The sequence below is a fragment of the Aristolochia californica genome, unplaced genomic scaffold (assembly GCF_029961685.1).
Source record: "Aristolochia californica isolate CCGP_79_NKW_82.1479 unplaced genomic scaffold, dmAriCali1.0.hap1 SCAF_15, whole genome shotgun sequence".
NCBI lineage: Eukaryota > Viridiplantae > Streptophyta > Magnoliopsida > Piperales > Aristolochiaceae > Aristolochia > Aristolochia californica.
The window spans coordinates 23,626,240-23,650,103 of record NW_027181826.1 but is presented as its reverse complement, the minus strand read 5'-3'; the positions used below and the strand labels follow the sequence as shown (position 1 = coordinate 23,650,103).

The following is a 23,864-nucleotide window of genomic DNA, read 5'->3' as shown; positions in this document are numbered from 1 at the left end:
GATGACTGAGATAACCATTTTGCATGTTTTGCACCAAATGATTTTTCGTATTGGATAAACCACATAAATATATATATTGATTTGTTTCCATAGTTTTGAAGACTATTTAGGAGCCACTAAAGATCCATCACCTACCTTAAACTTTTGAAAATCATCAATTCGTTGTCAGAGACACACCGATTAGTCATGTGAATAAGATCCATCACCTACCTTGCCTTGTTTTTGTGGCGCACGGTGTGTGTGCTCTTGTTTTCAACTACTACTCCAAGATTTTTGCGTACCTATAACAATGGTTAGAGTTTGATTCTATCTTCGTGCAGAAAAAGTTCGCAGAATTGATGAAAAAAGTGCTTGAATTTGATTAAAAAATGTTCATGTTAGCCTATGAAACCGTGTATCAGGTCAGTTGTGGTTCAGTTGGCAAACCTGAACCAGAAGGAAAGATCCAAGTTAAGATCGTCTGGAAGTCGTTTATTAATTTGGGACTGCTGAGGTTTGCTGTGGTCGTTATTCCATAAAACAGAATCATTATTGACCTCGCGCCTAATCCTTTTTTGTTTAGTTAGTCGTTATACCATAAACACAGTCAGAAATGATTTTTTTTATGTAGCAGATAATGATTCCATCCACCACAACCTAATAAAAAAATTGCAGTCTTGTTAGACCCTTTCAATGGGGATTTCTGAGTCCAGTCTCAGTTTGAGACAGAATCAAGCTTATCTATAAAAGCCTATTTCTCTCTTCATCTTTCAGGCAATACTTGCAAGCTCTTGCACTTCGTTTTTAGATAGAGAGATTGAAAATGACGAGAAGCATCCTCGTTGTTGTCTTCCTCTGCTTAGCTTCTTCTCTTTCCTTCGCTTATGATCCAAGTCCACTTCAGGACTTGTGTGTTGCAGACCTTAACAGCACTGGTACTTCCTCAGTTATCTTCTTCTCTCCATTGTTCTGTAGTTTATATTACACCATTTTGCAGCTTCTGGTAACTTATAATCATTGTGCTAACTGGATTGTATTCTTTTGCAGTTCGAGTAAATGGGTTTGTGTGCAAGGACCCCAAGCGCGTCACGGCCAAGGATTTCTTCCTCGACGGACTGGACAAAGTGAGAACCCCAACAAATGCCGTTGGGTCTACTGTGACGCCGGTGAATGTTATGCAGATTCCTGGTCTCAATACCCTGGGCATCTCCCTGGTTCGGATAGACTACGCTCCATACGGCCAGAATCCCCCCCACACGCACCCACGGGGTACGGAGATTTTGACAGTCCTGGAGGGCACGCTCTTCGTTGGCTTCGTCACCTCCAACCCAGATAATCGCTTCATAAGCCAGCTACTGCACAAGGGTGATGTGTTCGTCTTCCCCATCGGGCTCATCCATTTCCAGTTCAATGTGGGGAAAACTAGTGCAGTCGCGATCGCAGGTTTGAGCAGCCAGAACCCGGGTGTCATCACCATTGCAGATGCTGTTTTTGGATCAGACCCGAAGATTTCTGCTGATATTCTGGCTGGAGCCTTCCAGGTGGACAAGAAGATAATTGATGTCATACAGTCCAAGTTTTGAGGTGGAGAGACGCCCTGTTCTCAATGGTTGAATAATGAAACTATCTCTGAAGCTGGTGCAGAGTTCGGTTGATAGAGAAGCTGTTGTGGGTTTATATTTTATATTTTGCTACGTTATTGTCAATAAAGAAGTTTGTTTTTCTTCTGAAGCTACATTATCTCAGAACTAGATGATAGAGAAGCTGTTGTGAGTTAAGTCTCTTTCGTACAGACCACATTATCTCAGAACTAGATGATAGAGGATACTTTGAATGTGGTTTTCAGAGCTGAACAATTATTTCAACTTAGTTTTGGATCAGATCGGTGAAGCAGGTAAGGGCCAGAGAAGTAAAAGAACTAAGATCGGCTACGGATCAACCTCAACGAAATTAACGTAAAAGAAGCAACTGTCAGCCAGCTTATACTACTAGAAACTGTGGTTAACAAAAATAATTGGCTTCATCTACTGAACTTTTTTCACATTCGCAGCACCCTTTTTTCCTGATCTTGCAAATAATGGGGAGAATCTGTGGTTGCAGATAATTGTAACTGAAACAAGTGTATTTGCTGCCAGGAAGAGTATACTAGATAACCACAGCTGAATGAAGACATTCTTTCCTTTGAATTCCAGCAGCTAGCCCCACATAAGCCAATGTATTTGAACTCCCATCCACAGCATCATACAGAACAAGCCTTTCCAGCAGAAGAACCTTATAAAGTATTGTGTTGTAATGATCTATTTGGTAAGAAGTTAAAGTATGCAAATAGCCTTCAGTTTTAAGTTAAATCGCTGAATTTATGACAAAATTATAGCACATAATTAGTTGATTAAAAAAAACTCACCCAATTGACTAACCTTGTTGAATGCCACAAGAACTACTGTCTGCACAAAGAAGCAGCATGGTAGGTCTTATCCAAAGCGCATGACAAGAACCAACTACACCACCTTCTAAAGCAAGAAAGAAACAAGTCTTTCCTGCACAGAGTGTTAGAAATGTTCTTTTTTAGTTGATCCATTATTAGGTAGTTTTCCCTTAGATGTAGGAAAATAGGACAATTGTAAAAGCCCATCAATTCCAACTCCTTTTTTATATTGGAAAGAGGTTTTGAGAAGTATGTGAAAAAAAGGATCTGGTCTAGCCAAGAAGTATGTGACTCCATCAGTTGTACTTTGGATAGACTAGACGGTTTTTTGGAAATTCTTGGAATTTGTCTACCATGGCTGGAGTTATGTATCTTGGTTTTCACTTTTAGTTTTTTTTTAATGAATTTCATACATGTATTTAGAAATTCTGCTTACATTTGGTATTATAGTAGAATCTCTAGTCTGACTACTCTGATACCACTGACATTCCCCTCATCCAAGCTCATAGCCCATCATCCACGTCAATCCTCAGATCTTCTTACCAAAACTAGACGGTTACGTCTAGTCAAGGATGCTGTCTAGAAACAGTTTTGCCTCTATTGAAAACCATCCCAAACGAAGAAAAAAATATTCTACGGTAGAATAAAAAATAGAGACTGCCTTTCCAGAACTAATGATACCAAACTAATCGGTGCGATCATACCAGCACTAATGTACCAGATTCTTTATAAAAAAATGATACCAAACTAATGTGTGTTAGGAATTAGATGCCCTAATTCCAAACTAATGAGAACAATAACAATAAACGAAGAAGAAGGAAAAAACAAGCACGAAAAAGACAACAAGATTTATACAGGTTCGCCTCAAGGTGAGACTACGTCCTATCTTCTACCGTTGTAGTAATCCACTATAAAGATGAAATAGTTTACAAGAGAAATCGAACACACTTACATGTATTATTTTTCTCTAACCTCTCTTGACTACAACCGATGCTTCTCGGATCATTAAAACCCTAATAGCAACGCCCCAAATATAAAGAGAAAACTAGGGCAACAACTTCCAAACCCCCCATGACGACCTTACCGTGAAGGTCGATCAGCATACCCGCTCAGTGTAAGGTGTTGATTAGACTTCACAACTTAACAATCGCCTTTTGGGATACTAATCCACCATTAATATCTCATCTACAATGGCTACAACTTCTCAATCCTCAGAGAGAAGTCCAATTGAAGTTGTACACAACTTCAATTTCTCAATCGTAATAGGATTCTTCCCAAGTGTTAAGACTTCAGTTTATCAACATATTAGCCGAATTCTGACTTCCTTGAATCTTCTCAAGTGCTAAGACTCCATCCTCTAGAGCCAATTTGATGAAGTGATAACGCACTTGTATGTGCTTTGTTCTGGCATGATAAACATGATTTTTCGCTAAATGAATAACACTCTGACAATCACAATACAACGCAATCTTCCCATGCTTGAAACCTAATTCTTCCTAGAATGACTGTAGCCATACCATCTCTTTGTTGGCTTCGATCACAATGACATATCCTGCCTTAGTAGTGGAAAGAGTAAATATCTTCTGCAACTTAGAGACCCAACTAACTAATGTACCACCCAATGTGTATACATATACAATGGTACTTTTCTTGCTATCAATGTTTTCAGTCATGTCAGCATCTACATAACCGTGTAAGCCAAGAAGAGATGATGACTCGGCACTCATTCGGCCTGCTTTAAACGCGGTTATTTGATTATTGAATGTAAGGGTGGCTTCGAACCGAGCTAGCTCGCGAGCAGCTCGAGTTCGGCTCGGTTGCGGCTCGGTTCGATACATTATATTTTGAGCTTGAGCTGAGCTCGAACTCAGAAATGGGCTTGTTTACATTAACGAGTCGAGCTCGAGCAGAGCCAGGTTCGACTCGCGAGCCGACTCATTAATTTAACGAGTGATTTGGGGATCAGGAGATTTGGAAATCTTTGGGGAAACCTCTCTTCGTTTCATCTTGTAGCCTGCAAAACCCATACCTCACTCTGCCATTTCCATGCCGTTTCAGCATGATTTCTTGCGGAAATTGCTGTCCGTCGGTAGGTATTCAAAATGGAGGATTTGGTCTTCAAATCCTCGTTCTCCCTCTCCCTCTTCGATTCCTCAATTTCTTCCTCTGCAATTTCTGTCACTTCTTCCTCTGCGATTTCTGTCTCTTCTTCCTCTGCGATTTATTTCTCTTCTTCGTCTTCGATTGGTAATTTCAATATTTTTAACGACATTAAGTAACTAGTAGTGGAAGAGTATTTTTTTATCTGACAATAAATAACTTTATTTTTTTGTTTTTGTCATAGGTGGAGATTTTGCTCATGCAGGGACGTATATTATTTTCTAGCATTAAGAAAAAAAACTATAGTTTGTAATTTTATAATGGATTTATAGTTTTTATTTGGGTGATTGTAATTTGATTGTGATATTTCATTTATTTTTGTTGTGTTTGATTATTGTATAGATTTGATTTATAATATTATGCAGTGTATGAAGTGTTTAGACTATTTTATGGAGTGTATAAACAATATCATGGAGTGTTTATGGAATGTATAGAGAATTTTATGGAGTGTTTATGGAGTATTTATGGAGTGTTTATGCATGTATTATGTATATTGATTATACCCAATTTTAAGTAGAGGTCATGCCGAATTTTATACAGGTATTATATACATAGATTATACTCAATTTTAACAAGAGGTTATGCCTCAATCTTATACATGTATTTTATATATATAGGTTATGCCTAATTTTATGTAGAGGTCATGCCCAATTTTATGTAAAATGTATGTATAATTTTATATATAATTTATTTGATATATATTTTTTGAAAAATTTTAAATGTATGTTGAGGCTCGAGTTGGGCTCGAGCTCGATAAAAATTTTAGGCTCGAGACGAGGTTTAGTTCGAAGCTCGGCTTGAAATATTTAAATCAAGCTCGGCTCGAACATAGATAGGTTCAGGTTCTGCTCGGCTCGATGCCACCCCTAATAGAATGGATGTAATAGAGGTCGTCTCTTTGCAATGTGCAGAACCAATCTCCACTACTATTTTTTCTGCTCGGAAGAGACTGTTCTGGAATACTTAAACAGAAACTATCCCACTCGAAGAAAGATTAAGGTGGCCGACCAGCTGTGGGTGCCTGAAATTGATTTTTCTGCTCGGAAAAACCACAAAGTCGACGATTGCCCTTGCACGAGCCACATTGATTGAGTACAGTAAAAGATTCATAGATGTTTGAGAACTGTCTATGTGGCTCAGGACTAAAAGCTTGTAAGCCTATGTGTCCTTGTGTATAGAAGAGATGGTGAAAATCCTCTCATAAGTCAAGGCTGGTATTATTTGTGAGCTGTTGCAAACCCCTAAGTAGGACTAGACTTATATTGCCAAGTTAGTTATTGAGAAATCCTTTTGCGGGTCTAACATTTTTATCTACATGCAAAAATGAGACTTTTTTTTATATATATTTTTTAATTTCCATTGCATAGGATAGTTAAGAGAGCTATCTCGTACTGAGGAACGTTTATCAGTAGGAATCCGTAGCCGATCTTAGTTCTTTTACTTCTCTGGCCCTTACCTGCTTCACCGATCTGATCCAAAACTAAGTTGAAATAATTGTTCAGCTCTGAAAACCACATTCAAAGTATCCTCTATCATCTAGTTCTGAGATAATGTAGCTTCAGAAGAAAAACAAACTTCTTTATTGACAATAATGTAGCAAAATATAAAATATAAACCCACAACAGCTTCTCTATCAACCGAACTCTGCACCAGCTTCAGAGATAGTTTCATTATTCAACCATTGAGAACAAGGCGTCTCTCCACCTCAAAACTTGGACTGTATGACATCAATTATCTTCTTGTCCACCTGGAAGGCTCCAGCCAGAATATCAGCAGAAATCTTCGGGTCTGATCCAAAAACAGCATCTGCAATGGTGATGACACCCGGGTTCTGGCTGCTCAAACCTGCGATCGCGACTGCACTAGTTTTCCCCACATTGAACTGGAAATGGATGAGCCCGATGGGGAAGACGAACACATCACCCTTGTGCAGTAGCTGGCTTATGAAGCGATTATCTGGGTTGGAGGTGACGAAGCCAACGAAGAGCGTGCCCTCCAGGACTGTCAAAATCTCCGTACCCCGTGGGTGCGTGTGGGGGGGATTCTGGCCGTATGGAGCGTAGTCTATCCGAACCAGGGAGATGCCCAGGGTATTGAGACCAGGAATCTGCATAACATTCACCGGCGTCACAGTAGACCCAACGGCATTTGTTGGGGTTCTCGCTTTGTCCAGTCCGTCGAGGAAGAAATCCTTGGCCGTGACGCGCTTGGGGTCCTTGCACACAAACCCATTTACTCGAACTGCAAAAGAATACAATCCAGTTAGCACAATGATTATAAGTTACCAGAAGCTGCAAAATGGTGTAATACAAACAACAGAACAATGGAGAGAAGAAGATAACTGAGGAAGTACCAGTGCTGTTAAGGTCTGCAACACACAAGTCCTGAAGTGGACTTGGATCATAAGCGAAGGAAAGAGAAGAAGCTAAGCAGAGGAAGGCAACAACGAGGATGCTTCTCATCATTTTCAATCTCTCTATCTAAAAACGAAGTGCAAGAGCTTGCAAGTATTGCCTGAAAGATGAAGAGAGAAATAGGCTTTTATAGATAAGCTTGATTCTGTCTCAAACTGAGACTGGACTCAGAAATCCCCATTGAAAGGGTCTAACAAGACTGCAATTTTTTTATTAGGTTGTGGTGGATGGAATCATTATCTGCTACATAAAAAAAATCATTTCTGACTGTGTTTATGGTATAACGACTAACTAAACAAAAAAGGATTAGGCGCGAGGTCAATAATGATTCTGTTTTATGGAATAACGACCACAGCAAACCTCAGCAGTCCCAAATTAATAAACGACTTCCAGACGATCTTAACTTGGATCTTTCCTTCTGGTTCAGGTTTGCCAACTGAACCACAACTGACCTGATACACGGTTTCATAGGCTAACATGAACATTTTTTAATCAAATTCAAGCACTTTTTTCATCAATTCTGCGGACTTTTTCTGCACGACGACAGAATCGAACTCTAACCATTGTTATAGGTACGCAAAAATCTTCGAGTAGTAGTTGAAAACAAGAGCACACACACCGTGCGCCACAAAAACAAGGCAAGGTAGGTGATGGATCTTATTCACATGACTTATCGGTGTGTCGCTGACAACGAATTGATGATTTTCGAAAGTTTAAGGAGCTAATCAATATACTCTGGAATTAGCTTTTGAAGTTCAGGATAAAACTTCCTGAGATTTCATTTTTCTCTGTAATGGGTATTTAGAATTTTAGAAACAAAATCAGCACAAACTCACATTTAAAAATGTTTCAAATTTCTCATAATCTTTCTTTAGTGGCTCCTAAATAGTCTTCGAAACCATGGAAACAAATCAGTATATATATTTATGTGGTTTATCCAATACGAAAAACCATTTGGTGCAAAACATGCCAAATGGCTATCTCAGTCGCCTGATCATGATCAATGGCTATCTCAGCCGTCGTGTATATGAGGGATGATCCAATACGAAAAACCATTTGGTGCAAAACATGCGAAACGACTATCTCAGTCATCCAATCAACGACAATCTCAGTCGTCCGATCAATAGCTATTTCAACCATCAAATTATGATCGGACGGTTGATGTGGTCGTTAATCGGATGGTTAGGATAGCCATTGATCAGATGGCTGAGATAACTGTTGATCATGATCAGACAATTGAGATAGCATTTTGCATGTTTCGCACCACATGATCGAACGGTTACGATAACCGTTGATCGGATGGCTGAAAAAACCATTGATCATGATCAGATAGCTGATATAGCGTTTCACATGTTTTGCACCAAATAATTTTTCGAATTGGATCAACCCTCTATCTATCTATCTATCTATATCTCTCTCTCTCTCTCTCTCTCTCTCTCTCTCTCTCTCTCTCTCTCTCTATATATATATATATATATATATATATATATATATACAGACACACACGCGCAATTGATCCAATACGAAAAACCATTTGGTACGAAACATGCGAAATAACTATGCTAGCCATCCAATCATGATCGAACGATTGAGATAGCCATTGATCGGACGACTGTGATAACCATTGATTGGATGACTGAGATAGCCATTGATCGGACGACTGTGATAACCATTGATTGGACGACTGAGATAGCCATTGATTGGACGACTGCGATAACCATTGATTGCCATCTCTCTCTCATTTTCCAACAAAGACTTACAAGTTTAATGTCAATAAATTGAATTCAATAAAATTTTAAAATAATAATGATGTATCAGTATCGATTACTTGGAAGTCTGAAATATGTGGGATTATATAGAATACCTCTAAAACCTATTCAAAAGATGGATATCCATTAATTCCCATAATGGTAGCTATTTCTTTAACAATTTAAGTTTGAAGTTATACAATAAAAGACAAAAATACCCATTCTTAGTATTGGGACTGGGGAAGGTCATATTCAGAGAGGGAGAAGAGGTTGGAATTAATCATATAACAATGGTTAGAGTTTGATCCTTTCTTCGTGCAGAAAAAAGTCCACAGAATTGATGAAAGAGGTGCTTGAAATGTTCATGTTAGCCTATGAAACAGTGTATCAGGTCAGTTGTGGTTCAGTTGGCAAACCTCAACAAGAAGGAAAGATAGAGATATCAAAGTTAAGATCGTCTGGAAGTCGTTTATTAATTTGGGACTGTTGAGGTTTGTTGTGGTCGTTATACCATAAAACAGAATCCTTTTTTGTTTACTTCGTCGTTAGCTGCATTTGTAAGCAAACCGCCTCTACGTCTTACATGCATAGACTAAACACAGTCAGAAAAGATTTTTTTATGTAGCAGATACTGGTTTCGTCCACCACAAGCTGATAAAAAAAATTGCAGTCTTGTTAGATCTTTTCAATGGGGATTTCTGAGTCTAGTCTCTGCTTGAGACAGAATCAAGCTTATCTATAAAAGCCTATTTCTCTCTTCATCTTTCAGGCAATACTTGCTAGCTCTTGCACTTCTTTTTTAGATAGAGAGATTGAAAATGACGAGAAGCATCCTCGTTGTTGCCTTCCTCTGCTTAGCTTCTTCTCTTTCCTTCGCTTATGATCCAAGTCCACTTCAGGACTTGTGTGTTGCAGACCTTAACAGCACTGGTACTTCCTCAGTTATCTTCTTCTCTCCATTGTTCTGTTGTTTGTATTACACCATTTTGCAGCTTCTTGTAACTTGTAATCATTGTGCTAACTGGATTGTATTCTTTTGCAGTTCGAGTAAATGGGTTTGTGTGCAAGGACCCCATGCGCGTCACGGCCAAGGATTTCTTCCTCGACGGACTGGACAAAGTGAGAACCCCAACAAATGCCGTTGGGTCTACTGTGACGCCGGTGAATGTTATGCAGATTCCTGGTCTCAATACCCTGGGCATCTCCCTGGTTCGGATAGACTACGCTCCATACGGCCAGAATCCCCCCCACACGCACCCACGGGGTACGGAGATTTTGACAGTCCTGGAGGGCACGCTCTTCGTTGGCTTCGTCACCTCCAACCCAGATAATCGCTTCATAAGCCAGCTACTGCACAAGGGTGATGTGTTCGTCTTCCCCATCGGGCTCATCCATTTCCAGTTCAATGTGGGGAAAACTAGTGCAGTCGCGATCGCAGGTTTGAGCAGCCAGAACCCGGGTGTCATCACCATTGCAGATGCTGTTTTTGGATCAGACCCGAAGATTTCTGCTGATATTCTGGCTGGAGCCTTCCAGGTGGACAAGAAGATAATTGATGTCATACAGTCCAAATTTTGAGGTGGAGAGACGCCCTGTTCTCAATGGTTGAATAATGAGACTATCTCTGAAGCTGGTGCAGAGTTCGGTTGATAGAGAAGCTGTTGTGGGTTTACATTTTATATTTTGTTACGTTATTGTCAATAAAGAAGTTTGTTTTTCTTCTGAAGCTGCAGAATCTGTGAGAAGGGATAATCTGGACTAGTTGGTCTAGGAAAATTTATATTTGTTTGTTTATTAAACCAAACTCAGTCACCGTTCCAATGAGGTGACTGGGTGTGCTTGGATTTGGTTGAATCGAGCTTGACGACCTGGCCGATAATTTCTACAAGTAATTAAGACTCAACTTGATGTGAGTTAAGTCTCTTTTGTAGAAGTATTGAGAATATTTTTGAAAATCAAAATGTGCTTCTAGCATTACCAGTTTTAAGTTTCTTATACAAATAGCAGATGAAAGCTCATCTGTGAACAAGAACAACAAATCCATAAGCGTACCTTAAATCTTCAGAATCATGCCTCACCTGCAAATCGTTTTGGCATTTTTCATAGGCTTGTAAGTTGTAAATCATGACTTTGTTCCCTAGTATCTACCTTACAAATCTTTTATTGTGTGGATGAAACAGTTGGATCAAAGCAAAACAATAGTTTTGCTGCATGTAAACCTTGGTCGAGAAGAACTGTTGAGCATAGATTAGGCAAATAGCTGAAACAGATTATTGTAATGGCTGTCCACGTAGAATCTGGACTGAGTTTTAATCACCAAATTCTTGTCCACTTGGAAGGCCTTGACCAAAACATCATCAGCATGCAAAAACGGCATTCTGGGTGCTGAGAGCAGCGATGGCCACAGGATTAGTGCTGCCTGATTAGGGAAGACAAAGGCATCATCCTTATGGAGAACCTTGGTGACGAGGAGATTTTCAGGGTTGGAAGATACAAATCCGACGTAGAGAGTGCTTTCCAGGACTGTCAAAATCTGTGGCTCGTTGGTGGAGGTGGTGGTGGTGGGCGGGTGCATAATCTGTCCTTACCATGGAGATGCCCAATGAGTTCAATTCAGCAATCTGTGGTACATTAACAGGGATAACAGTGGATCCCGCTGTGCTTGATATGTTGCGAGGTATATTACAATCTTCAATCAAAATTCCCAAAGAGATGTCTCTTTGTCGAATCAGCAATGGCACTACTAAATTGAAAAGTGATAACAGAAGAATCCCTACCTCAACGAAATTAACGTAAAAGAAGCAACTGTCAGCCAGCATATACTACTAGAAACTGTGGTTAACAAAAATAATTGGCTTCATCTACTGAACTTTTTTCACATTCGCAGCACCCTTTTGTCCTGATCTTGCAAATAATGGGGAGAATCTGTGGTTGCAGATAATTGTAACTGAAACAAGTGTATTTGCTGCCAGGAAGAGTATACTAGATAACCACAGCTGAATGAAGACATTCTTTCCTTTGAATTTCAGCAGGTAGCCCCACATAAGCCAATTTATTTGAACTCCCATCCACAGCATCATACAGAACAAGCCTTTCCACTTAATTCTGATATTGCTTCATGGTAGAATTAGAGGCAAGAGGCAGAGAACCTTATAAAGTATTGTGTTGTAATGACCTATTTGGTAAGAAGTTAAAGTATGCAAATAGCCTTCAGTTTTAAGTTAAATCACTGAATTTATGACAAAAATATAGCACATAATTTGTTGATTAAAAAAAACTCACCCAATTGACTAACCTTGTTGAATGCCACTAGAACTATTGTCTGCACAAAGAAGCAGCATGGTAGGTCTTATCCAAAGCGCATGACAAGAACCAACTACACCACCTACTAAAGCAAGAAAGAAACAAGTCTTTCCTGCACAGTGTTAAAAACGTTCCTTTTTAGTTGATCCATTATTAGGTAGTTTTCCCTTAGATGTAAGAAAATAGGACAATTGTAGCTGCCCATCAATTCCAACTTCTCTTTTTTTATATTGGAAAGAGGTTTTGAGAAGTTGTATGTGAAAAAAAAGGATCTGGTCTAGCAAAGAAGTATGTGACTCCATCAATTGTACTTTGGATAGACTAGATGGTTTTTTGGAAATTCTTGGAATTTGTCTGCCATAGTTGGAGTTATGTATCGTGGCTTTCACTTTTAGTTTTTTTTTTTTAATGAATTTCATACATGTATTTAGAAATTCTTATTACATTTCGTATTAGAGTAGAATCTCTAGTGTGGCTACTCTGATACCACCGACATTCCCCTCATCCAAGCTCGTAGCCCATCATCCACGTCAATCCCCGACCTTCTTACCGAAACTAGATGGTTACGTCTAGTCAATCACGCTGTCTAGAAACAATTTTGCCTCTATTGAAAACCACCCATCATTCCCAAACGAAGAAAAAAAAATTCTACGGTAGAATAAAAAATAGAGATAGCCTTTCCAAAATTAATGATACCAAACTAATGTGTGTTAGGAATTAGATGCCTTAATTCCAAACTAATGAGAACAATAAAAATAAACGAAGAAGAAGGAAAAAGCAAGCACGAAAAAGACAACAAGATTTATACAGGTTCGCCTCAAGGTGAGATTACGTCTTGTCTTCTATCGTTGTAGTAATCCACTATAAAGATAAGATAGTTTACAAAAGAAATCGAATACACTTATATGTGTTATTTTTCTCTAACCACTCTCGACTACAACCAATGCTTCTCAGATGATTAAAACCTAATAGCAACGCCCCAAATATAAAGAGGAAGCTAGGGCAAACTTCCCAACCCCCCATGACGACCTTACCGCGAAGGTCGATTAGCATACTGACTCAGTGTAAGGTGTTGATTAGACTTCACAACTTAATAATCGCCTACTGGGATACTAATCCACCGTTAATATCTCATCTACAGTGGCAATAACTTCTCAATCCTCAGAGAGAAGTCCAATTGAAGTTGTACACAACTTCAGTTTCTCAATCGTAATAGGATTCTTCCCAAGTGTTAAGACTTCAATTTATCAACATATTAGCCAGATTCTGATTTCTTTGAATCCTCTCAAGTGCTAAGACTCCATCCTCCAGAGCCGAAATGATGAAGTGATAACGCACTTGTATGTGCTTTGTTCTGGCATGATAAACATGATTTTTTGCTAAATGAATAACACTGATTGTCACAATACAACACAATCTTCCCATGCTTGAAACCTAATTCTTCCTAGAATGACTGTAGCCATACCATCTCTTTGTTGGCTTCGCTCACAATGACATATTCTGCCTCAATAGTGGAAATAGCAAATATCTTCTACAACTTAGAGACCCAACTAACTAATGTACCACCCAATGTGTATACATATACAATGGTACTCTTCCTGCCATCAATGTCTTCAGTCATGTCAGCATCTACATAACCATGTAATTCTGAGTCTAACTTTCTAAAACATAAGGTTGAGTTTGCATTGCCTCTCAAATACTTGAGAATCCACTTCACTGCTTCCCAATATTGTTCCCCGAATTACTCATATATTTGCACACAACTCCTATTGCATGAGCTATGTCGGGTCTAGTGCACACCATAGCATACATGAGATTACCAAAAGCAGAAACATAAGGCACATTGGCCATGTGGGCTCTCTCCTGCTCTGTAGAAGGTGACTGCTCCTTAGATAGCCTAAAGTGACTAGCCAAAGGAGTACTCACTGGTTTTGCATCATTCATGTTGAATCTGCTCGATAACTTCTTCACATATTCTTCTTGTGACAGTGTCCCTAGTAATCCTCATCCCAAGGATTTGTTTTTCAACACCCAAATCCTTCATTTCAAACTTCTTGGACAACTCCCTTTTCAACTTATCTATTTCGTGTTTACAAGCACCTACTATCAACATGTCATCAACATATCGTAGTAGAATGATGTAGGAGTCATCAAACTTCTTCACATAACAGCAATGATCCGCTTAGCACCTCAAGAAACCAATACTACTCATGAAGATGTCAAACTTCTTATACCACTGTCTTGGAGCCTATTTAAGACCATACACATTCTTTTGAAGTTTGCACCCCATTTTCTCCTTTCCTTGTGTTTTGAAACCCTGTGGCTGCATCATGTAAATTTCTTCCTCCAACCATGAAGAAAAGTTGTCTTTACATCCAATTGCTCTAACTGCAAGTCTTCATTTGCCAGTAGTCCAAGCATTGTTCTAATAGTAGTCAATTTTACTACTTGAGAGGAAATCTCAGTGTAGTCAACGCCTTCTTTTTTTTGAAAGCTCTTTACCACCAATTTTCGCTTGTACCTCTTGTTGCTATCACGTTAGTCTTTTATTCGGTAAACCCATTTATTCTGCAAGACTTTCTTCCCTTTTGGTAGCTTGGTCAACTACCATGTTTGATTGGATAATAGTGAACCCATCTCATCCTTCGTGGCCAACTCCCACTTGGTTGATTCATCAACTTGCACGACTTCCTCATAACTCTCTGGTTCACCTTTATCAGTCAACGAAATAAAATTCAGTGCAGGGGAGTACCTCTGTGGTGGTCTGCTAGTTCTAGCACATCTCCTAAGTTCAGTCACAAGAATGTTCTGATTTACTTCTGGGGGTATGTTTTCCTGGTCTTCCTAAGCAATATTTTTCATCTCAATAATTAGAAGATCTCTCAACTGAATCACTTCAAACTTCTGGCTTCATCACTTGTGCTGTCAGACTTTATTCTCAACTTGTCTTTTATACATGGCACATTCATTGAAGATCACGTCTTTTCTCCTGATAACCTTACGACTTTGGTCATCTTAGAAGCGATAACCAAACTCGGTACCACCATAGTCAATAAAGAAACATATCTTAGATTTAACATCAATTTTACTTCTAACATTAGAATCAATATGATTATAAGAAACACAACCAAAAACTTTCAAGAACAAAAGGTTTACCTCTTTGCTGCTCTAAATCTCTTATGGTATTTTGCAATCCAATGGTGTTGAGGGACCTCTGTCAATCAAATAGGTAACGGTGCTAATAACCTCAGACCAGAACATCTTTGGCAATCCCACATGTAATCGCATGCTCTTAGCACGCTCGTTCAAGGTCATGTTCATCCTCTCAGCTATACCATTCTGTTGAGGTTTTCTAGGAATGGTTTTCTTCATCTTGATGTCATTATCAGCAAAAAACCGCTTTAAATTAACATCTATGTATTCTTCCCTATTATCTGACCAAATGCACTTCACCTTCAAATTTGTCTCTTTTTCAACCATTGCTCACCATCTCTTAAAGGTATCAAAGACACCAAATTTCTTTTTCAGGAAATAAATCCATACCTTTCTGTTTGCTTCATCAATAAATATCACATAGTAATTTGAACCACCAAGGGAGGTAACAGTTGAAGGCTTCAACACATCATTGTGAACCAACTCCAATTTTGTTGTCTTTTGCTCCTTTCTAGCCTTAGAAAAACTAACTCTTTTCTGCTTGTCGAAAATACATCCTTCACACAAACTGGTAGCTTCCCTTTGGACTGAGGCACTTTTATTCCCTTCTCACTCATGTGATCGAGCCTATAATGCCAAAAATCAGAATCAGTAATAGCATCAACAACTATAACCGTGTCTCTTGTAACTGAAAGTGATGTAAAGAGTTCAAGTTTTAACTCCTCATGCAACAACCATGGCTCCCTTAGTGACTTTCCAGGCATCACCATTAAAAATTACATTATGACCTTCATCATCAAGTTGTCCTACTGATATCAGATTACGCATCAGTTTTGGTATATGTTTCACCTTATGAATTTTCCACACTGACCCGTTTGACATCCTCAAACTGACATTACCAATATTGATAATATCCAAAGGTTCTCCATCAGCAAGATACACCTTCTCATGATCTCCAACAACATAGTTCCCCATGATCTCGTGCTACACAGTGGTGTGAAAGGAATCTCCTGAATTTAACCCCCAAGAATCAATAAGTCTATCAACCAACAAGAGTAAAACATCTTGTACCTCTTTAGTCACCACATTTCCAACATCACTTTTCTTTTCATCCTTCTTCAGTGCTCTATAGTTCTTCTTTATGTGACCAGACTTGCCACAATTCCAGCATTCCACATTCCTTCCAAATTTGGACTTGCTTCTACCATTCTTTGACTTCCCTCTACTATTGACCTTGTTGAAATTCTTCTTGAAGTTTCTGCCCTTAGTATCGACATTTAGAAGTAGACGATTCTTTGAAGTCCTTTCTATGAACTTCCTCCGCGAGAATGGTATATTGAACATCATTAAAGATCAACTTCTCATTGCCTACAGAGTTGCTAACTGCAACCCTCATAGGCTCCCAAAAATTTGGCAGAGACGCCAAAAGAATTAAAGTACAAATCTCATCATCAAATTTAATTTGAAAAAAAGTCAATTGATTGAAAATCATGCTAAGCTTATTCTAATGTGATGCCACAGCTGTATTTTTTGTCATCTTTAAATTGAAGAGTTTTTTCATGAGATGTACCTTATTATTTGTGGAAGGCTTCCCATACATATCAGAAATACCAGCGAACTTGTTGATTCCTAGTGACGATCCTTCTCCATCAGCCATTGCTCTCAATCACGAACCAAAGCTTTGATATCACTTTTTAGGAATTAGGTGCCCTAATTCCAAACTACCGAGAACAATAATAATAATCGCAAAAGAAAGGAAAAACAAGCACTAAAACAAACAAGATTTATACATGTTACAATGTGGGACCCACAATGGTGCACGAGCTGGTGGAACCCACCATGAGGACGTGGGATGCCAAGAATAGTCCTCACCCAAGCTAGCACGAGTTAAGAAGATAAGAAGCACAAGCTAAAATGAGTTAGATGACTTGAAGATCAAGTAGGACCCACAAAGATACCACGAGCTAGAATCTTATTAATATGAGTTGGAAGATCACGTGTGACCCACAAGGATAAGGCCACGAGCTGGCCTCCTCCCTTCTTTCCACGTTATTGAAGAAGAGTTATAGTTCAACTTATATTAAAACTCTATTAGATTGTGTTATCATTTCATGAAAGACATATCTTAGAGAGTTAGAGTTGGAATATAATTAAGAGATTTAAAGGTTAATTATAAAAGGACTCTATCACTTCCTCTACTATAAATAGAGGTGTTGCAATTCAGAATTAATCAAGTTCTACAATTCTCTCTTGAGTAAATCTCTCTCTCTCATTGCTTGGCGCACTCCTTGCTCCTCTTCTCTTCTTCTCTCTACCTGAGAGCCTTCTTCCCCTTTTCTCCTTTTTCTTTCTCTCTTCCCTTGCTCGGAATATTAAAAAAGGGATCCTAAATTCAACAATACAGGTTCGCCTCAAGGTGAGATTACGTCATTTCTTCCACCACTACAGTAATCCACTATGAAGATGAAATAGTTTGCAAGAGAAATCGCGCACACTTACATGTGTTGTTCTTCTCTAACCTCTCTCGGCCGCAACTGAACCTCGGATAATTAAAACCTAATAGCGACACCCCAAATATAAAGAGGAAATTAGGGCAACCACGATACAAGAGTAAAACTCCCAAACTAGGTCCTTAATGATTGTCGTACCAACTCAACGTAGGGCGTGTCAGAGCTAGGTGGTTCCGTCCACCCCTGTTCTACTGATGGGTTAGGTACTTGGCTTGCCGCACTTAACAAACCAGTCTGTTGAGTTGTATTGGCTAGGCGTTTGATATGGTATCAGACCTGGGCACCACGTTCTGTGTTCGAATCCCAGTAGAAGCGGTAAGGAACGGGAATGGTGGGTGTCAGAGCTAGGTGGTTCTAGTCCACCTGGGTTAGGTTCCCTCCACCCCTGGTCCACTGATGGGTTAGGTATTTGGCTTTCCGCACTTAACAAACCGATTTATTGAGTTGTATTGGCTAGGAGTTTGACAGGGCGTTGATTAGGTTCCACAACTTAACAGTGTGCACCAGTGTTGAGCTTGCATCGAAGCGCAGTCAATGCCGTTCTAGCGGGTCAAAACAAAGCTGAGACCGGCACTGTGTGTGTCGACATTAAGCTTGCATCAAAGATCAGCCAAGGCAATTGCGGTGTGTTAGAATAGAGATGAGATTGGCGCTGTGTGCAGCCAAGGCCGTTGCGGCACCTTGAAATAGAGTCAAGGCCGACGCTGGGTGCACCGGCGTCGAGATCATTATGGTGGCACAGGTATTGTACCTGGTCATTGTGCATATCTGGAGGTTGTCAACATGCAGAAATAAAAAAAAAATTGTGTTGAAGGTGAAATTCAAACCCATGCACATTCAAAGATAAACCTTGCCTTAGACCACTTGGTCATCTCAACTCAAGTGTTTTATTTGAAAATTTTAATATATATATATAACAGAAAAATTATTTTGGTTTTCATACTTTTTTCACTTTATGCATATGGATTAAATAGTTGTGCATGCATATATGAATGTTTAATATGCATATGTTAGTTAATTTTCTATCTATAAAAAATTATTTAGGTTTATGCATAATTAATTTTTTCTTCATATTTTGTTGACCTAAATATAAGGAATTAATAATTGGCATAAATTTTAGTCAATTATTTTGATGTCATATTTTGGTTTACATTTGAATAATTAAGTAATTCTAGGTGGACAACCATTATTTCGGCTATTTGTCTAATTTGGTACTTGTTTTCTAAGTTGTTTGTTTTATTTAGTTTGCATAGTTTTTTTATAAGAATCAAAGCAAGTTTGAATAGATCTGTAATTAAGTACGTTTATAATGTCAACTCATTATTTGATTTCTGAACATAATCCGTACTCTAGATGAGCATAAAAACAAGTCTTGAAAATAGAATACAGTAATCAATAAAGCAACCGAGGGATTACAAAATTGATTCTTCTTTTGCTCTTGAAACAAAACTTACAAATTCTTGATGGAAATACAGAATTGTTATCTACAAGACCCAACTTTAGCTAAATATATCCTCTCTGTGACATATGTAAAACTGAATTTCAAACATCCATCTTGAAATTCATACACAAAATTGAAATGGAAACAAGGATGCTTACCTCTAGCTATGGTGATGAAATACAAGGAACTTCCAAAAATTGTCTCAGTTATTCAGAAGCTCTTCGATGGAGAAAACACATACCACCTCTGCTAGAACAGATCCGAATTCCTTAAATCTATATTTTACCATCAAAAGAAGGGTGGTTACAACCGCTGACCTTCCCTACATCTAAGGGGATAATGGGTCAATCGTGAAAAGTAGGAAACTGCTAACATTCTCCCAGTTGACCGATTCAATACTTAATATGTACCATCTAATATCGATACAATCTTATAACTTTTTTTCCCATAGACAAAATATCCTTTTAACCAAACAAAAGAATTAAAGTTGCATGAATCGTGATGATAAGTTAGTGTAAGTATTATCTTCCACATATCACAACGCAAATTTCTCCCTTTGAATGAGAACCATATACTTTATTGACCTCTTTTGTCTTCTTACCTAGAATAGATCAATTATGATAGAGTTGCTTATATAAAATATTAATTATTACCACATAAAATGATTAAAATTTTAAACATAGAATCAAAATATGATTTTATGAATATGCAAATGTCAATATCACAATCCAATGATGTTGCAGAGACTGGCCTTCCTCGACAATAAATAAGACTCAATTTTTTAATGCTCATAAACTATCCATTTTCATCTAAAATCCTAACATGGTAAAAAAGACAACTCAAAAACTACAAATTCCAAGAAAGATAAAACCAAAACAAGTGCCTCCAAAAGAAACAGGAAGTGGCATTTCATTTATGGATTGTGTAGGCTCCCTTTACTTTTCTAAGCATCCTTTTCATTTAAGAGTCCATCATAACTAAAGAATCTATAGGTGGAGAAAACCAAGAACTAGCAAAATAGTAAAAATCATTCATACAAAAATACTCAACACTAGATGAAAGGAGAAAAATATAGAACTACCAGCCAAACAAAAAGCAATTAAATCAAAAACAATTCGAGAGATGGATTTCAATAACAACTTCAAAAAGATTAGAGACTATAGTACAGAGAGATGTAGCTCACTAACATTTCAAAATGTAAAACATTTGAAGCTTTCAAGATCTAGATATTTCCCATTCAGAATTTGGAATTAACAAAAGCCAGTACAATGGTATGATTTTAAGCAAGACTGTAATTGGACGCTTAAGTTACTATTGCAAACATAAGAACCATAAAAAAAACCTTGATATTCAATAAAGGAAAACAAATAAAGAGAATGTATCGTAGAAAGTGTAGAAAAACCAAAGAGGGAGAGAAAATAAAGATACAACTGCAATTTATGTCAGAAATTTAAAGGACCACTAAATACAAGACTAATAAACCTATTTTAAAAATGAGGAAGGTAAGAAATAACACATAATCAGAGGCTCCTCTTTCACAAGAATGATGATTGTTGGTTCTAGAAAAAAAAAAAAAAAAAGAATACAGATGATTTATTAATATTCATAAATATCTTCAAAAGAGCAAAAAGGAATTGGAACAATAGGACAGGAGGCAAGGGTATCTCTCCTCGGAGACAATAGAAGAGGCAAAGGAGAGAATGGAGATCGTTTAGTGAAGAAGGCCTTGTGTGATGGAGTTTTTCACCTTGCGTAATTGTTCATAAAGAGGACAATGCCTGGATGTGGCAACGATGAAGAATACGTGACTGATGGATGATATGATTTGTAGAGGTGGAGTAGGGCACAATGATGACAACGATGACAATGAATGGGGATTTCAAGCTCACAGAGAAGAGATGTCGTGAAGATGGAGTAATACACAGTGACGACAACAACGTCGATGAATGAGGATTTTTGGCTCACTGAGGAGAGAGGTCATGAAGGTGGGATGCTTGGTAGAGTTGGAGTAGGCCATGGTGATGACAACAAAGATGATGGATGGGGATCTCTGGCTCACAGAGGAGAGTGACCACTAATGCTGCTCTCAGTCAGGCAGGAAGAAATACTCTTAGTAAAAAAATTAAATTTTGACCATCGATCAAGAAAAAATGCTGATCAAACTGTCAAAATTCATATTTTATATTTTCGCACAATAAAAACTTTAGTATTAAATCAAGCCTATATATAAGACTGATCCATTACAAAAAGTCACTGGGTGTGAAACATGTGAAACGGCTATCTCTGTTGTTTAATCATGATCAGACCGCTAAGATAGTCGTTTCGCATGTTATGAACTAAATGGTTTTTTTTATTGGATTATCCGTGTATAGCCGTTAATAATTGGACAGCTGAGATAATTGTTGATCGGACGGACTGAGATAACTGTTGATCGGGCGGACTGAGAAAACTGTTTCACATGTTTCACACCAAATAGTTTTTCCTATTGGATCAACTCCCTCTCTCTCTCTCTCTCTCTCTCTCTCTCTCTCTCTCTCTCTCTCTCTCTCTCTCTCTCTCTCTCTCTCTCTCTCTCTATATATATATATATATATATATATATATATATATGAAGAAAGTATAGATATATAATTAATTTTGTTTGCACGATTTGGAAGACTATTTAGGAGCCACTAAAGAAAGATTATGAGAAATTTGAAATATTTTTAAATATGAGTTTGTGCTGATTTTGTTTCTAAAATTCTAAATACCCATTATAGAGAAAAATGAAATCTGAGGAAGTTTTATACTGAACATCAAAAGCTAATTCCAGAGCATATGGATTAACTCCTTAAACTTTCGAAAATCATCAATTCGTTGTCAGAGACACCGATTAGTCACGTGAATAGGATCCATCACCTACCTTGCCTGTGGCGTACGTTGTGTGTGCTCTTGTTTTCAACTACTACTCGAAGATTTTTGCGTACCTATAACAATTGTTAGAGTATGGTTCTTTCTTCGGGCAGAAAAAGTCCGCAGAATTGATGACAGAGGTGCTTCAAATGTTCATGTTAGCCTATGAAACCGTGTATCGGGTCAGTTGTGGTTCAGTTGGCAAACCTGAACAAGAAGGAAATATAGAGATATCCAAGTTAAGATCGTCTGGAAGTCGTTTATTAATTTGGGACTGCTGAGGTTTATTTACTTCGTGGTTAGCTGCATTTGTAAGCAAACTGCCTCTATTTCTTACATGCATAGACTAAACACAGTCAGAAAAGATTTTTTTATGTAGCAGATAATGGTTCCGTCCACCACAACCTAATAAAAAAACTGCAGTCTTGTTACATCTTTTCAGTGGGGATTTCTGAGTCCAGTATCAGCTTGAAACAGAATCAAGCTTATCTATAAAAGCCTATTTCTCTCTTCATCTTTCAGGCAATACTTGCTAGCTCTTGCACTTCTTTCTTAGATAGAGAGATTGAAAATGACGAGAAGCATCCTCGTTGTTGCCTTCCTCTGCTTAGCTTCTTCTCTTTCCTTCGCTTATGATCCAAGTCCACTTCAGGACTTGTGTGTTGCAGACCTTAACAGCACTGGTACTTTCTCGGTTATCGTCTTCTCTCCATTGTCCTGTAGTTTATATTACACCATTTTTTCAGCTTCTTATAACTAGTAATCATTGTGCTAACTGGATTGTATTCTTTTACAGTTCGAGTAAATGGGTTTGTGTGCAAAGACCCCATGCGCGTCAGGGCCAAGGATTTCTTCCTCGACGGACTGGACAAAGTGAGAACCCCAACAAATGCCGTTGGGTCTACTGTGACCCTGGTGAATGTTATGCAGATTCCTGGTCTCAATACCCTGGGCATCTCCCTGGTTCGGATAGACTATGCTCCATACGGCCAGAATCCCCCACACATGCACCCACGGGCCTCGGAGATTTTGACAGTCCTGGAGGGCACGCTGTTCGTTGGCTTCGTCACCTCCAACCCAGATAATCGCTTCATAAGCCAGCTGCTGCACAAGGGTGATGTGTTCGTCTTCCCCCTCGGGCTCATCCATTTCCAGTTCAATGTGGGGGAAACTAGTGCAGTCGCGATCGCAGCTTTGAGCAGCCAGAACCCGGGTGTTATCACCATTGCAAATGCCGTTTTTGGATCAGACCCGAAGATTTCTGCTGACATTCTGGCTGGAGCCTTCCAGGTGGACAAGAAGATAATTGATGTCATACAGTCCAAGTTTTGAGGTGGAGAGACACCCAGTTCTCAATGGTTGAATAATGAGACTATCTCTGAAGCTGCTGCAGAGTGGATGCAGAGTTCGGCTGATAGAGAACCTGTTGTGGGTTTACATTTTATATTTTGCTACGTTATTGTCAATAAAGAAGTTTGTTCTTCATCTGAAGCTAAAGAATCTGCGACATGGGATTTGGTCAACTAAGTAATTATGAGTCAACTTGATGTGATTTAAGTCTCTTTCGTAGAAGTATTGTGAATATTTTTTAAGATCAAAATGTGCTTCTTATATAAATAGCGGATGAAAGCTCATATGTGAACAAGAACAACAAATCCATGAGCCAACCTCAAATCTTCAGATCCTAGTATCTACCTTACAAATCTTTGATTAAGCGTGTGGATGAAACAGTTGATCAAAGCAAAACAAGAGTAGTAAATCTAGTGGGAATTGGCCGAATCTTGAGGAATTTGCCCTAAGTTTTTTTACATCTTCCTTCATTTTACACCCTTCTTCCCT

At 38.5% G+C, this 23,864-nt stretch overlaps 5 protein-coding genes across 5 annotated transcripts; 3 read left to right on the top strand and 2 right to left on the bottom strand.

Moving 5' to 3' along the window:
- Nucleotides 1-802: 802 nt before the first annotated feature.
- Nucleotides 803-1,702, top strand: LOC137951119 (germin-like protein 8-2). Its single transcript, XM_068797720.1, has 2 exons — nt 803-914; nt 1,027-1,702. The coding sequence occupies exons 1-2, from the start codon at nt 803-805 to the stop codon at nt 1,560-1,562; spliced, it is 648 nt and encodes a 215-aa protein (XP_068653821.1). The 3' UTR covers nt 1,563-1,702.
- A 4,425-nt stretch (nt 1,703-6,127) lies between these two features.
- Nucleotides 6,128-7,035, bottom strand: LOC137951111 (germin-like protein 8-2). Its single transcript, XM_068797710.1, has 2 exons — nt 6,918-7,035; nt 6,128-6,805 (listed from the first exon to the last, which is right to left on the bottom strand). The coding sequence occupies exons 1-2, from the start codon at nt 7,027-7,029 to the stop codon at nt 6,270-6,272; spliced, it is 648 nt and encodes a 215-aa protein (XP_068653811.1). The 5' UTR covers nt 7,030-7,035; the 3' UTR covers nt 6,128-6,269.
- Nucleotides 7,036-9,544: 2,509 nt separating this feature from the next.
- LOC137952360 (germin-like protein 8-2) lies at nt 9,545-10,479 on the top strand. The gene is made up of 2 exons (XM_068799507.1): nt 9,545-9,656; nt 9,769-10,479. The coding sequence occupies exons 1-2, from the start codon at nt 9,545-9,547 to the stop codon at nt 10,302-10,304; spliced, it is 648 nt and encodes a 215-aa protein (XP_068655608.1). The 3' UTR covers nt 10,305-10,479.
- Nucleotides 10,480-10,974: 495 nt separating this feature from the next.
- Nucleotides 10,975-11,301, bottom strand: LOC137951267 (germin-like protein 8-7). The gene has a single exon (XM_068797852.1). It carries the CDS (start codon nt 11,299-11,301, stop codon nt 10,975-10,977), a length of 327 nt encoding a protein of 108 aa, XP_068653953.1.
- An 11,295-nt stretch (nt 11,302-22,596) lies between these two features.
- Nucleotides 22,597-23,362, top strand: LOC137952361 (germin-like protein 8-2). Its single transcript, XM_068799508.1, has 2 exons — nt 22,597-22,708; nt 22,822-23,362. Exons 1-2 carry the CDS (start codon nt 22,597-22,599, stop codon nt 23,355-23,357), a joined length of 648 nt encoding a protein of 215 aa, XP_068655609.1. The 3' UTR covers nt 23,358-23,362.
- Nucleotides 23,363-23,864: the final 502 nt, after the last annotated feature.